The following is a 17,119-nucleotide window of genomic DNA, read 5'->3' as shown; positions in this document are numbered from 1 at the left end:
TTTGTACGAGCTCTGCAATTTAACCAGTTTGCACCACAGCACAAATGCCAACATAAGGCACTTGCCCGAAGTCACAGAGATGGAACCAAAAGTTAAGCTCATGTTCTGAGGATCCATTCGAGAAATCAAAGATAGGACAGAGATACATAAACACATTACACCAAAATGCCATAGTCGTAGACAGGCTTCCAAATTCGGGTCCTCTCTCTCTCTCTCTCTCTCTCTCTCTCTCTCTAAAGAACAGAGACCTATGTGGTCGTCCACATATACACTTGACCCCCACCAGTGGCACCAGCAAGCGTGCCGGTAATGCATGGGTGGGAAGCAAACCTGCAAGGGATTGCAGTCATGTAGGTGCTATCGAGTGATGTGATTGTTTTCTTCTCAACGGAGATGACATCGACTGTTCTCTTCATACTTCCCATGAACAAATATGAATCATCCCAACCCCAAATCGCTCTGAAAATAACAGCAAACTTAAGATACATAACCACAAGAATGGGAAAAAATAGAGAAATCTTATAATAAATTAAAATATACTGCAAAAGAAGCAGAATTTTGAATTAAATCAAAAAGGAAGGTAAACCATGATGTAATAGAGTATGGTATACGGTCTAAAGGGCATCCCCAGCCTGTTTGTGCTGAGGGTTGTTGGATACTGAAGCATTCGCTGCAACATCTCATTGGAATGGACAGTGGATGCCCCTTCGAGTACTGTGTAACATACTCCATTTGACTATGTATATTTTTTTTAAATACCTGAAGGATGAAAGCCATCTGCCAGTCTCATTGCAATGGTGAATCATTGATACGTCTGAAAAATCTACGCCACTTGATAGTCCAACTTTATTATCGAAACTGCAGTAAGTAATTCGGGGGGAAAAAAATAGTTCAGGATGAATTGATATATGGAACCATGGAAGTGTAAGTGTGTAAAAGTGAGAAGCGAGAAAGAACAATATAATCCCATGGAGTGGGAAAGCCATAGTCCAGAGTGGGGCCAACATTATCCAATAAAATGATGGATGGAAATGAAGTGAGAGCTATTAAGCACAATGAAGTGGATTGTAGCTCTCCTCTACATGAAAATTACAGTTAAACAGTTCAAGAAATGATATTATTGAAATAAAAAGCTCGACAAGTGCCGAGGCATTCATGCCTTCAATTTGGCTCAATTACTCATTTAACAACTGTCTGAGGTTTTACTCTATGTGAAAATCCAAGCATTTGGTCCTTTTTCTTCAAAACATAACAATGGAAGATTCAAGATCCGTAAATCATCATCATCCAAATCTTATTCCAATTAATTGGGATCAACTACATGAATCTTGTTCTTCCATTCTTCTCTATCAAAAGTCAGTAAGACCAATAATATAGGTTCATGATTCATGATAAGATGTAGCAAAATTTTACATCAGTTGCTTACCTACTCGGGCTTGGGACAGGTTAATGGAAAGTTTTAAGGTCCTCACCCTTCTTAGACTTATGTGCTTTATATACTTAATCGTGCAGCAATATGTTGCTTACAAGTCATCAACCACTCCAGCAACCCTCAACAAAAAGATTTCAGAGCAAATGAAGAAAACTACTTCAAGACCTACAAAAGTACCTGGTAGGACCACCAATACCTCACCCACATGTCTGACATAGCTATGCGGTAAATCATGTGCATCAATTTATGGATTCACCCACCAATCCACATGAGGCATTAAAATACATAATCCATATGTGAAAGGGAAAATCAATCATGGCATTATATGCCTAAACAATCATTGACTACACCGTCGCGAACTGAGCAAGAGATCTTGATTCACCCAAATCAATCTCAGGATATTGTATTTATTTGGGATTTGATATCTTGGAGGAGCAAAAAGCAAAAGACCATAGAAAGATCCGCCGAGTATAGAGCATCAGGCAGCATTGTGGTAGAGATTTCTTGGGTATAGCATTCCCATATTTTTTGGTTATAAAGTACAGCAATACAGAATCTATTGCAATAATCAGAGTGCAGTTGCTATTGTAGCTATTCCTATTTCTCAATCCTCATGATCGTACTAAGCACACAAAGATATTGATTACCATTTTGTGCGCAAGAATGGAGAAGTAGAGGCGATTCAAATGAATTATATTGGCACCAAAATCCAAAAAACCAGATCGCTAACATTTTCACCCAAGGACTCACTAGTGAATGGCACCACTATAAATGACATTCAAGATCTATAAATAACAAGCGATTCAAATGAATTATATTGGCACCGAAATCCAAAAACCAAATTGCTGACATTTTTGCCCGAGGGCTCACCAGTGAATGTCACCACACCACTATAAATGACATTCAAGATCTATAGATAACCCTTAAAAATACAACTAAATACAAACTTACATAGCATGAACAACTTTAACTGTAAGAAAATTTCTATTCATGAAAACGTCAAAAAAAATAAAAAAAATCATGAAATTCTTTGTAGTCCACTTTTTCCTTGTTGGCATGATTGCATAGATTTCCTTTATTTTCTGCATGTGAAATATGATCTCGGGAAGCAAGGTCTCAATATTAGCACTTTGTCGGACGGCAACATCCCTCAGCCCTCAATAAAGGAACCATTAACATTCTTTGCTTACAATCTTCTATAGACGTAATCTCTTCATGAAGTATACCACCACCTTTCCAATTCAGAAGAAATAATAGATCTTACATAGGCAAGACATTCTTCTTTTGCATCATTGCACAATTTCTTAGCCTTGCGACTTGGTATATAATTCAGAAATGTAATTTCTCAATATTAGAACTTTGGGGAATTGCAACATCCCTTAAGCTAAAGAGTCTTGGGTATTGTGACCTTTAAAGCCCATGAGAATATGTAAATAAATTAACATATTGAATTGTGCACTTCAATAGGAGTGTATGTTGGTTGACTGATCTAGGGTTGATGCAGGGAGAGAATAAAGCCAAAAAATTGACAATAAAAAGAAGGAAGGTTAAGAGAAAAATACCCTCTCTCAAACGTCTGCAAGGGAATCCACTCCCAAAACAGGAGATATCCCTTTAAATAGACTAAAATAAGATAACTAATAAAAAAACTTCTCTCTACACCTAACTTCTCTCTACACCTATCCCTATTTCCTCTCTCTCATATTCATGTGCCAAAATTGGGCTTCTAGATAGCCACGTTTTCCCTCTCACCTCCCAAGTTGGTTTCTTGTTTTACCCAAAAAATCTCCCAAGTTGGTTTGGTTATTGTTGATAAAGATAAATTCTCTTCTAAATATGCCCTTATCCTTTTTACATCCCAAACTAACTAACCCAATTGATACAAGATAAACACAATATAAATTTATGCCCTCTAATTATCCTTGCGTACTCCCTATTCTTATCAAAAGAATAAAGATTAAAATAATCCTTAATAATCTAAACTGACATAATTCTTAAAAATCCCCAAAATATAACCCATAATTAAAGTACATAAAAAATTCCAAATTAAGTCATTCCATGACTGCATCAATCTCCTCTGGTTGGAGAAAACTCATCCTCGAGTTTTGAAGAGGATTAAGATGAGATCTACATCAAACTCGCATCCTTCTTTTGCCTTTTTCTCCTTTGGCTCTAAAACTATCAATGGTTGTGATACGTCAAAGAATGGATCAAAATATGAAGAAAAAGGGATTAATGCAAATATTTCGAACTCAGCCATCCTTTCATCATTTATAGGCTTGTGATTGATATTGTCATCATTTATGGGCTTGTAATTGACAATGTCCTCAACATCCAACACCTTCTCTGAGAAAGGATTTTCCACATGATCCAACGCCTTCTTTGAGATAGGATTTTCCACATGATTTTCGACATGGACATGAAACTTGAACTCATAAATATCGTTTTTGATAGGAACGATGATCTCAGGAATATCGTTTTTGATAGGAACAAGATGAAAGTCACCTCCTTCACCTTCATTACCTTGATCTCCAGCATTACTCTCCAAATTCCATTCACATTGAAGCTGAGCAAACTTCTACGTGGGCTCTTCTACTCTATCAGCTAAAGGCATGAGTTTTTCTACTTCTCCACTAGGGCTTGAACTTTGTGAGTCAACAACCACAACTTTTCGAGGGATGCTTCTATCTAACGCAGGGAAGAGAATAAAGCCAGAAAATTAACAATAAAAAGAAGGAAAGTTAAGAGAAAAATACCATCTCTCAAAGGTCTGTCAGGAAATCCACCCCCAAAACAATCTCTTTCAAGAGACCAATTTTTATTCAATTTATAGACTGATTTACAATGAAAGGAGAAGTCCCTTTAAATAGATTAAAATAAGATAACTAATAAAAAAACTTCTCCCTACACCTATCCCTATTTTCTCTCTCTCATATTCATGTGCCAAAATTGGGCTTCTAGATAGCCACATTTTCCCTCTCTTGTTTTACCCAAAAAACCTCCCAAGTTGGTTTGGTTATTGTTGATAAAGATAAACTCTCTTCTAAATTTACCCTTATCCTTTTTACATCCCAAATTTGATTATTGTTGATAAAGATAAACTCTCTTCTAAATTTACCCTTATCCTTTTTACATCCCAAACTAACTAACCCAATTGATACAAGATAAACACAATATAAATTTATGCCCTCCTAATTATCCCTGCGTACTCCCTATTCTTATCAAAAGAATAAAGATTAAAATAATCCTTAATAATCTAAACTCACATAATTCTTAAAAATCCCCAAAATATAACCCTTAATTGTACGTAAAAAAATCCAAATTAGGTCATTCCATGACTGCATCAAGGGTTAGGAGATCTATGGCCCCGGACATGTCCAAACCCTTTCCCCTGAGCATAGGCACTACTGTGGAAACATCGACAAAATGCCTATAGGTGAAGTTCTACAGTACTTCACCTACACCTCATCACCATCCAAAGTTCATCACACGATCACAGTTTTTGGTAGCATTTGAATTTTTATAATTTTTGTACTAATCAAATTTATCTAAAATTTGGGGCGCGTGTACATGTGACCAATTTGCACCAAAATAAAATATTAAAAAAAATAATAGTCATAAAATAAAATGATGAAATTACCTCTGAAACTTTATAGGGGTATTTTACGTAATTGTTATCATTCAAATTATTTTTTTTCTATTTTATTCATGTGCATCTCGCTAAGGAACACACACCTGCAAAATTTCAAATCATTATGATTTGTAAAAAAAAATATTAAAATTCAAACACTATCAGACATCTATGATCGTGTGATAAACTTTGAACAGTGATAAAGTCGTAGGTGAAGTACTGTAGAACTTCACCTATAGGCGTTTTGTAGTGTTTTCCTCTATATATATATATAGATATATATATATATATATATATATATATATATATATATATATATATATATATATATATATATGAAAATTCTTCCCAAGGCCTATAAGCAAAAATGAACAGTGATTTCGCCTACCCTCATCACCGTCCAAAGTTCATCGCATGGTCACAATTGTTCAGTAGTGTTTCATTTTTTATTTTTTTATACAAATCGGAATGATCTGAAATTTGGAGCGTGTGTACATCTTAATGAGCTGCACCTAATAAAAACATAAAAAAAAAAATTCGAGAAAAAAATGGCCAAAATACCCCAAAAACTTTATTTTGGTCAATTTATTTCATGTAAAATATTTTTTTGATATTTTTTCGTAGATTCGCCTATTTTTTATGAACACACGCTCCAAATTTCAGAGCATTCTAATTTGTAGAAAAAAAATAAAACACTACCGGACAATAGTGACCGTGCGATGAACTTTGGACAGTGATGAGGGCAGACGAAATCACTGTTCATTTTCGCCTATAGGCGTTTTGTAGTATCTTCTTATATATATATATATATATCAGCCCAGCCCCACACATGGGAAACCCACATTGGTTGGGCTTGGGGTCTACATGGGCCACACGACCCACATAGGTGGGATGCCCCACTTATTTCCAAACTTTTACAGTGTTCTGAAGAAATCTTGTAAAGAGATTTAGTTGGTAGATTTTTTATTTTTTATACTTTAAATTGGATCTTCATGTTGACTTTAATTTCTAAAGATATTAAAAGTTATCTGTATGCAAGTAAAGAGTCCAAATTTATGGGACTAAGGAAGATCTAGTTCTAATCTAATTAGGAATGGATATGAGTCAAAGATTCAGGGGATAAGGTTCCTTGATTCCTCTATGAAGGCAGGTCCTCCCCTATTCTTAACACCTTACCTTCAGGCTTCTCCCTTCCTCTCTTTCTTCTCCATGTTGTCTCTCTCGCTCCCCTCTCTATAGGTGGCGTGCCCCACACATAGCAGCCTAGGGTGGCACATCCACCTAGATTAAAAAGGGGGAATACACCTAGCTGTTGTATTGTTAAGAAGAGATGCCATATAGTGATATGCCCCAAGAGATTAAAAAGGGTCAACAAACCCTAATTTTCTTAGCCTATACTCTCAAACCCATAGTTTTGTATAAGGGTATCCCAAAGGTACTTTATAGTTCAAAGGATTCAACAAGAGCAAAGGATGAATGTGCATCATTCGGTGTGGAGTGTGCTAATTCCTAAGAGAGTAACTCTAGGCAAAGGTTTAATAAGTCTCCCAATTTTGTTTAATAGTTTTATTTTTAGTTCTTGTTTCATAGAAGTCATAATTGCATTAGAATTCCTATTTAAATTAAGGTTCCTACTTGGACAAGGACTCCTATTTAGATTAGAATTCCTATTGTACGTTTGAATTCGGTTTTAAACAACATTTTAGTCAGTAGTAAGAGTTAAAGGTCCTAGATTATAGTCGGTTTAATTTGGCATTGTATTTTCTCAATTGTAATAGAAATTCCAGTTATTAATAAAGAAAAGAAAAAAAATTGAATGTATACTTGGAACTCTACATAGCCAATCTCGTTTCAAAGAGAAGAATCCATCAACATTAATGGGTACAATCTTTTATTAATTTTGTCTCTAACTTCTTCTATTTCTCCAACTCAGCTGAAAAGACAAATGTTGCATAAGTTTGAGATTCTTGATCACGTTGAACTAGACTAGGATGAATGCGATTAAGGATTCTCATTTTTTTATTTTTTATTTTTAAGAGATTGAAATTAGGTTTGGGGTCATCTGGCTTTCCAATTTTTTTTTTAGTGTAACTATATCTTTTTTCAATGTAGAGCATTGATGGGTAGACTTGCAAGTTTTAAGTTTAAATAGATGAAAGATTAGGTTTAATTGTGGTTAGGGTTTCTTAAGGAACAAATTAGGTTTATTTAATATAAATATTAAGCATTAGACAAGAAAAGGAGAGAAGAGAAGCTAATTATGGGTATATATACATATATATACACAAAAAACCAACTTCTGATCAAAGCGTTAATCAAATAGCACAGCGCACTCTGGAAGTTAATTTGGTTGTAAGGCATGAAATACAAGTGGTGGGAGATGCAAGAGATTTGCAATTGATTTTCAAGGCATATTACAACTTTGTTAGATCGAGTCCAACGATCAAAAGTTCATAGGAAATTTTTGGAACTTTCTATTTCTAACAAATTGGAGAAGAGAAGGAAGGAAAATTTTACAATTCCTTAAGCTTGATGATCCAGCTCTCCCAAACATGGGAGAATGATGCCATTAACAATTTTTTATTTTATTATTTTTTATAGGATTGAAATTAGGTATGGAATTAGGTTTTAATTCTCTCTAGCTGTAATTAAGCCCTTTTTTGTGGTAAAGAAATCAAAGGTAGAGTTGGAAGTTTGATTTTAAATAAGCTCAAAGGCTAGGATTTAACTGTGGTTGGAGCTTCTTAATGAGCAAGTTACGTTTTAAGGTTTTCCGTTTATAATTATGAAACTGCCGGACACGTAAAGATAGTAGAGAAGAATATTGATTTATGATTCTTGTGAAAAGATCTCTTTTTTGGGGGTGGACTCCCTGGTACTAAAAGAAGGGTGTAATGTCTCAACATTTTTTGTGATTTGTATTTTTTTTGTCCATCTTCCTTGCAACAATTGGTATCAGAGGCTCCCTGCATCAAAGATCCACTTGTCCGATTCATGAGTTGCAAATGAGCATGTCAAGCTGTCTTGAATTCTAGATGAAGATTATCTCTAAACAATAAATTGCAAATTGTTGGTGCTTATTGCCCTAATTCCTAAAATCCTATAAACCTGTAAACCTAAACCATAGGGATCAAATTAGCCTAGTATACCTTAGAGCACCATAACCTGTAGTCTATAATCCCTAGGAAAACCACCAAATATAAGCAAATTTACCCAATTTCCTAAATATGTTAAAATATATCTGAAGATATCTTAATTGATCTAGACATATCCAAAACAACAGACAGAGTCCTAGACGGATAGAAAAAGGCCCAGATGAAACAACCCAAAGCCCATCAGACAGAGTCCTAGCAAGCAACGAACTCCCACTCCCAATACCACTCCTGCTCCTACTCCTAAGAATTATGGATCAAACATCAGACCTTATTCAAAGTCATATAGAGAGTAAACAATTTTGGAGTAAAATCTACATTTTTTATTTAAAGCATACTACTTACACCTTGGTAAAACATTTTCGAGTACCTTTCTTAAGGTAAAAGGAGATGTTGAAGATAGGCCTTGATGCAACCAAAAAAGAAAAAAGCTGCCTACTGATCCCCTTTATTTTTGAGTTGGTAGCGTGGTCATAGTGAATAGGCTTCTACAAAATTCACAAACACACTTCGCATATATTGTGATAACTAGTACCTCTTGAATCATACCTCTTTCAACATCGACATTAGAATAAAAACTTATCAAAGATAAACAGGCATTTGTTTACTAGCAATGTTTAAAAAGGCAAAGGTGGCCACCTAGGCAGCTAGGGGTCCTGGTTGCTTAGGTGGCCACCTAGGAAGGCGCCCAGATTACTGGGCGACCTTCATAATGGGGGGGCTCCAAACCCTTGCAAACTATTGGATGCTGCCATCCCCACAAGAAAACCCCCCAGGGTTTTGTGTATATAATACCTTTTTCTTTTTGTTTAATAAACATGGTCTTATAGTTTTTTGTGTATAATTTTGTAGTACAGAACTACAGATCAAACTTAAACATGCATGACTTTGAATTGTCAATTGAATAGCTAAAAGTAACATTAAAAGAATGAACACTACCAGCCATAACTAGCAAATTTTAATTTTCCATTAACACTTACAACAGATAACTGAAAAAAAGTCATAACTCACGACTCAAAGGGCATAAACTAATAAGGTAGTCTACTAGATGACAAATATGATGAACTCAAATATGAGGTTGAGTTTCATCATCACTGGCAATATCATGTCCATGTGATGTCAATTTCCCATGAAATTAATGTCTTTTTTCTATAATTGGATATCCCAGTCAAAAATAAATAAACAAAATGAAAAAATCCACATCAAACCCATTAGTGATTAGTGAATATGGAAGAATAATCCAAATGCAAAACTATTAAAAATATATATATATATAAAAAAAATAAGGAAGGATGACAAATCATCATACATTTTCAACAAAAGCCTAATTTAAAAATATGGTAACACACTAACCTTTCAAAATGAAATCAATTCAGCCCAAATCAGTGACTTTTGGTTGCCAAAAGTCCTCTTTTGCAACCACTCCATGCTCCAAAAAGAATTGGGAATAATATCTTTTGATTTCTTCAGAAGTTAAGAACCTTTTTGCTCTCTTGATAAATCATTGTTTTTTTAGGGGTTTTCTCTATCTAAAACTCACTCCAAAACCCTTTTCCCCTTTCAAGGGGGGAAAATGACAAAGAAATGTCTTGACCGAGAAATGTCTTGACCGAGAGCCTATTTCTACCCTCAGCCAAGGGTTGTCGAGGCGCCGCCTAGGTGGGCGCCTTGGCAGCACCTCGAGCATGTCCGCCTAGGCTGTTGTTGGCCAGGCCGTCTAGGCTGCTGGGCGGCCGACTTTGTCCTCCTTGATTACTATAATAAATGAATGGCATGAAGAAACAACCCTAATTATGGAAAGATCCTCAATCAGCAATTTCCACTACATAGAATTGAGATGTATAAACCATGCCACCTGGTCATTAAAATTTATGTCCACAATAAAGAATCAACTAACCTCGTTGTAGCGAGATATTTGCCACTGGGGGAAAAGAACGCAGAATGAATAGCCCTTTGATGCTTGACTATTTGTAATGGATCATTTCTGATACATCTAAGATCCCAGATGCAAGCTTTCCCGTCGGAGGAGCTAGTGCACATCATGTTGTTGTTTTCTGGATTAAAATCTATACTGTTAATCCTCTGAGAATGTAAGGAATATGAGGTTGAGATGCCTTTTGTTCTCTCATCCCAAACCTTAAATTCCCCTTGACCCTCAGCAAAATATAAGGAATTACTGTCACAAGTCCGAGCCGAAAGAGCAAAAATCTCATCATTGCAATTGTAAACCATATCAAATTTTCCCTCCTCGACATTCATCAGCCGGATAAACCCATCATAACTGCTGGTGAAGATCTGCAAAGTTTTTAAAAAACTACTCAGTGCCATATCAAAGGAGGGACTCTACACACTGCATTTCACATGCTAAGCATCTCCCAAAATATAACATTGAAATGTATGCAGTGAATGAAATCAGCGAACGATTATAATGTAGCAGATGTAACTCACTGTAGGGAAGTAATTCAAGAAACAGCACAAGACCAAGTCTAAGAGAGTCTTAATCATGTATACAATGAAAACAAGCTAATTTAATACAAACACAAACTTCCTGTTGTAAATATTAAAATGATTGCCAAAACAATTAGAGGAAACTAATGAAAATTCAAAAATTACAGTGATTTCATTAATGAGCATCAAGATGAAGGGGACTGTGATGAATAGGATCTAGTCATATGATATAGATGTTGAAAGTGCAGTAGCCAGTAAGGGGCCTAAATGGAATATTGATTCAATAGGGTTATGTGTGAGTTATTTACTTATACAAGGGCATTTCTTGTAATTTTTCACATCAATATAGAAAATATATGCGACTGATCCCATAGGGGGATCACGCCACTCTTTCTCCTCTTTCTGTCACGCAACTCTCTTTCACCTCTCTCTCTCCTGACCTCTCTGCTTCCTCTTTCGAGATCTTCTTCCTCTTTCTCCCCACATCTTCTCTCTCGCTCATACACTCAGCGTGCATTGGGGCTTTTTGATAGGCACTGACCTTGCAAGACACGGCCCTCTCATGTGCCCTTCTGGCGAGATAGCGTTACACTACCAAAAGGGGTCCCAATGAGTCGTGGCTCACATAAGTTTTGGTGTTGCAACCTCCCAAACACAACCCAATCCTAACTCTCATCCTATCATAGAGAGTAAGGATAAATCATGATTGTCGGCAGAAGTATCTCATCATATCATAACAGATGCATGTCTTCATGCGCTCATATTTTATTAATAACATGTTAACATGCACACCTATCTTATTAAAAACATGCTGCTATGCACACGTATCTTATCAGAAGCATGCTGCCATGCACACATATCTTATTAGAAGCATGTTGCCATGCACACATATCTTATTTAGAAGCATGTTGCCATGTACACATATCTTATCAATAGCATGTCTCATATGTAATTACAAGGAACCTCAACATTTCTATGTTGTACATATAATCATGAGAGGCATCACTATGTCATACTATCATGCATATCAATTCAAAAGACCTTATTATGTCAATTGTAGGCTATATATCAATGTAGTAGATGTCAGACAACAATGCTTTTCCATAAAATAATTCAAAGTAATTACTTGCACATAACACTTGTACATAACCCGTGCATATAACACATAATATTTGCATATATATAACATTTTCAGTATCTAAGATTTATGCTACAAATATTATAGTTATATATGGACATATGTAAAACTTATAGTTTCAGAAATATTATGATTAAATGCAAAATTATTTCTGGGAATACTATAGGAATATCGGTTTTCTTCAAATAATGATTTTACAGGAAAAATGAAACCACCCATGGGTCACTTTGAGATGAATATGGTATTATTGTTGCCGAAGTGGAACTTGAATCAAAGGTGCTTAAGTAGAGAGAAAATCCCATTGGAGAGGAGAGAGACAAAACCAGTTGATGGCTTAGTTTATGGGCTGATGGGGTATTTATAAGTGTGGGGCTCAACCTAGATTCAACACATGGCATCCATGTGTCATTTTTAAGGGCCACCTCATGTTATCATGGGACACCTCATGCTATCATGGGACACCTCATGCTGGTGCTTGCCACCTCATAGACACCTCATACTGGCGATTGCCACCTCGTGGCAGCTCGAGACGCCTCATACTGACGATTGCCACCTCGTGCCATCTCGAGACACCTCATACTGGCGATTGCCACCTCGTGCAATCTTGAGACACCTCATACTGGCGATTGCCACCTCGTGCAATCTCGAGACACCTCGTACTGGCGATTGCCACCTCGTGCAATCTCAAGACACCTCATACTGGTTCCTTTATAAATTTTTTGATGCTACAATAATGATGTTCCCATAGCGTGTCATAACACAATGGACCATAATTTAAAGTCATTCATGTACATAAAGTTTTATTCATATATTTAATTATTATATATATATATATATATATATATATATATATATATATATATATCTTTTTTTTTTTTTTTAGGTCATCACAACATGAAAGGTTTTACACCCCTACCATGAATCATGATCCAACGATATTGTTATGGCCCTTGATAGACGGAATGGGGGAACATGACTTGTATAGTTGCTCAAATAGTTATGATGTAATTAGACTTTTTAATTTTCTTTTAAAAATTGAAATTTAGATTTTTTTAGGATTATTTCGAGTTTCTAGTTTTCTTAAGGGTATTTATGTCTTTTATATGTAGAGAATTGAGGGGCAAAATTGAAACTTTATTTTTTTTATTTTAACGAAGAAGGGTTGGGATTTTGTTAGGCTTCTTTGCAAACAAATTAAGCTTTAGGGTTGTTTTCTTTTATAAATATGTAACTCTTGGATCAAAAAAAAAGAGAATGAAGAGAATAAAAGTCTATCTTGGGTCTTGTGAAGAGATAGTTTTTAGGTTTTTAGGATTGACTCTCATGTAGACCCTAAGAGGGTTTATTATCTCAATCTTCATCCTTGTTTATTATTTTTCTAGTTATTTATTCTCTTTCCCCTTACCCTACATCAATTCATATAAGAGCTTTACAAGATCCATCCATCAATGCCACCAAAACCTACTCCTGTGATTGATGATCTATTGCCACAAATTATAAAAGTTGTAGAACAACATTTTCACGACAGCATAAAATGCATAAATCAATCCATGGATGGTATCTGAGGAGAGTTTCACATAATTCAAGGAGGGATTGACATAATGAATCTGCAGTTACAATGATTGGAAAATACTATTCATCAAGACGAGGGTGCTCACAACCACATAGATCTGGCACAAAACCTTGTCTTAGAGACGAGTTTTATCTCGCAACCAACTAGAGATGCCAATCTTGAATGTAATGAGCAAATTTTGAGGCAAGATCCACAACCTACATCAGGAGTTGTAAAGAGAAATGAAAATAATGTTAGACAGCAAAAAGTTCCACTATAATTTGCCCACAAAGTCTTTGGTTGATTGTTCATTGAAGAAGATAAAGTATCAAGGCTAATTATGGGACGTCATCACTAACTATTGGAGAGGATATGATGAACTCAACAAGCTCTAGGTTGAGCTTCTCCTAATCCCAAAAGAATGATGTAATTAGGTTTTTTTTTTTTTTTTTAAATTGAAACTTAGATTTTAGGATTATTTTGGATTTCTAGTTTTCTTTTAGAATATTTATGTCGTTTCTAGTTGCAAATAATTGACGAATAAAATTGGAACTTTATTATTTTTCTTCAGATGAAGGGTCGCAATTTAGTTAGGGTTTCTTAAGTAACAGGTTAGGTTTTAGGGTATTTTTTTTTTTATAAATATATAACTCTTGGGCCAATAAAAAGAGAGTGAAGAAAATAACATTTTATTTTAGATCTTGTGAAAAGATCTTTTTTGGGGTGGACTCCCTTGCCAACCCTGAGAGAGGGTATATACTCTCAATCTTTATTCTTGTCTTTTATTTTTCCGGTTTATTTATTTTTCTTCCCCTTCTTCCTTGCATTAATTGGTATCCCTACATCAAGTTGGGATAAGGCTCAGATGATGATGCTGATGATGAATGGTAGAGAGGAATACACAACTGAATCATTAATTGATAAGATAAGGGCAGCCATTATTTATTGGATAACGGTAAGCGAAGAATTTTGGTCATCTTATGAAGTATGGCATGCCATTAGTCAAGGAATGCAAGTCGGACCACACCAAAAGACATATGGCATGAACGAAACTCTGATGAAAGCTCAATCGCAAATCCAGGCCAGGCAAGAGTTTGGGGGGTGTTCAAGATCATTAAGGTAAAACACCGATGACATTTTCAGGGCCATTATCTGCCAGTGATTCAAGCGAATCAGAAGCACGAGCTCTGTTAGCAGGGTTGGGAGCCATTGGGCTAGGTTGACATTCAAAGTAATAGAGGGGAGTTATGAGAATGTAATCGAATGGCCAATAATGATATGGAATACTCTCAAAGACTTGCAAATATCTTAGGTAATCAAATGGCCAATAATGAAATGGAATACTCTTGAAGACTTGCAAATATCTTAGAGAAAGTTTTTACATCATTAGTAGAATCAGGACATCTTTATTATGCATGAAGAGAAGGCAATGAACTTGGTTATATTCTAGCAAGAGAAGGTGTAAACAAACCCTTCTTGGCAATTATACAGTTTTGATTGTTTGTAATAATCTACTGGATATGCCACATTTTTCTAAAGAAATTACACATGTAAAGCTCACTCTCTGATTAATGAAAAAAATACTAATTTAGAACACAAAAATGGAAAGGGAGAGAGAGAGAGAGAGAGAGAGAGAGAGAGAGAGACTGAGCATACCTTTGTGAGATGAAATGGCCAAACCACAACACCCGAAACAGGGGCTGAATGAGGGCAATATGAGTGAACCCCATCCTCTTCTTTTTGATCAGTATCCCAAATACCCACATGCCCAAACTTGCCACCAGCCACCACAACTGACCTTTCACAAAATGGGAAAAATGCTAAACTGAAAATTCTTCCAGGTACTAACCTTGCAACATTCTCCGCTCTCAATCTTAATTGTCCGACCTCAAAAGCCTCAATGTTTTTCGCTCCAATTCTTGATAATGGGGACTTATCAGAAAGGTTGATTATTGTGTCGATGAAATGCTTATTCGAAGCATCATCTTTCTTGGTCTCATATACTTCTTCCATGGTGAAAGAACCTAATATTTTTCTAATCGGTACTGAGGTAGAAGAAGATAAAGAGAGATGGTTTATACAAGGCTCGTCATCATGCAGGCCATTGGCGGAAGATGCATCGGGTGGGAACCCTCTAGCTCTGAGAGACCTTCGAAGAACAACAGGACCCTGTTTTGACTGTTTCCTTTCTGGGGTTTTCTTATAACCCTTGGGGTCCACCCTGAAAATGGACAGAAAAGCAGATAAGAGCTATAAACATCAAAAAAGAGAGAGAGAGAGAGAGAGAGAGACGTGGAAGATATAGGGACTAGCACAATTGCTAAAATGTCAGATAATTCATGAGAAAGAAACTGGAGCAGAAACATATGAACTTAAAACTGTTAAAATTGACCGGTAAAATTTCAGAGAAAAAAAAATCAGAGAAAAAAGCAAAAACCTTCAAAAACAGAGACCTTGAAATAAATAAACAGTGCCATAAGAACTGGTTCCATGAGAGAGAGAGTAAATAAACCGCAATTTTAAAAGGAAATTTAAGAGGGAAAACTTAAAAGGCAAAGCAAGAGAGACCCTGAAAATCGATAAAAAGAGCACCATGAGAATGATGAAATGTTAGAGGGAAGTAGAGGGCAAACTTTGAGAGATATATCCAGAGTGCTGTTAGAAATCGTCAAATTTAGAGAGCGCTTGAGGGAAATTCATCAAAAAGAGGAACCGTCATATACAGATAAATGGTGCTATAGAAAATGGCGGAAGGGAAATCCATGAGAGAGAAAGAGAGAGCCTGAAAATAGGAAAACAGGACCACAAGAACTGAAACTTCAAAGAATAACATTCTAGAGAGAGAAAAAGAGAGAGACCTGGGATGCTTGGTAGGAACCGAGGATAGGAGGGATTGGACGTTAAGAGAGGCGAGCATCAGCTGGTTTTTTTCTATGTTTTCGAGCCTCCTGCGCTCGTACTCTGTCATCCCTTCTTCGTCCTTCTTCACAACACCATCTTTCTTCGTCTCTTCTTCTTCTTTCTTCACATAACCTTTTATTGCTTTTCTTGGCTTGTCCTTCTTCACAACACCATCTTTCCTCTCTTCTTCTTCTTCTTCTTCTTTCTTCACAGAACTTTTTATTGCTTTTCTTGGCTTCTTTTCTTCAATATTGTGGAGCCTCCTGCGTTTCACAACACCCATTTGCTTCCTTTCGATTTGCACAACTACACTTTTCCTCTGTAACAAAACCCTAGACCTAGAGAGAGAAAAAAATTACAGTCTTTTTATCTGTAACAAAACCCTAGACATAGACAGGGAAAGGGGGAAGACATAAAACAAGCTTTTTGGCCCCTCAGAAATGGGCCAACACGCAGCCCAAAAAACTTGGCGCCAAAAATTTACGTTGGCGCGGAAACTGTGTGCTCCCGCGGGAGCGCATCCTGCGTTCACTCCATTGGACCCAAGTACTATTGTTTCAAAATTCAAACCCATGCGTTTTGGGATGTTTTCACATAGGCTCGAGTAAACAAGTTCTAGGCTCGAGTAAATAAGTTCTAGATAATATCCGTTCTGTTAGCCGTTTCGGCCATATGTTGTATTATGTTTAGGGGAAGCTTTTTATGTGACCTCACTCAGCTATCAGATGTAAGTAGACGGCAGAGATGGCTTGAGTCTAACCGTAAGATTAGATGGCTTGTAGTTTTTTATTTTTTATTTTTATTTTACAAATAATTTTTTAAAAAAATTGGGACATGCGTAGATCCGATAGGGCCTTATATGATA

At 36.1% G+C, this 17,119-nt stretch overlaps 1 protein-coding gene across 1 annotated transcript; it reads right to left on the bottom strand.

Annotated features, from left to right (window-relative positions):
- Nucleotides 1–16,639, bottom strand: LOC18438503 (uncharacterized). Its single transcript, XM_020670100.2, has 5 exons — nt 16,212–16,639; nt 15,010–15,574; nt 10,113–10,510; nt 760–858; nt 1–459 (listed from the first exon to the last, which is right to left on the bottom strand). Exons 1-5 carry the CDS (start codon nt 16,535–16,537, stop codon nt 249–251), a joined length of 1,599 nt encoding a protein of 532 aa, XP_020525759.2. The 5' UTR covers nt 16,538–16,639; the 3' UTR covers nt 1–248.
- Nucleotides 16,640–17,119: the final 480 nt, after the last annotated feature.

The sequence above is a fragment of the Amborella trichopoda genome, chromosome 12 (genome assembly GCF_054954075.1).
Source record: "Amborella trichopoda isolate Santa Cruz 75 chromosome 12, AtrichopodaSantaCruz75HAP2 v2.0, whole genome shotgun sequence".
Taxonomy (NCBI): domain Eukaryota; kingdom Viridiplantae; phylum Streptophyta; class Magnoliopsida; order Amborellales; family Amborellaceae; genus Amborella; species Amborella trichopoda.
This window is presented reverse-complemented; position numbering and strand designations above follow the sequence as displayed.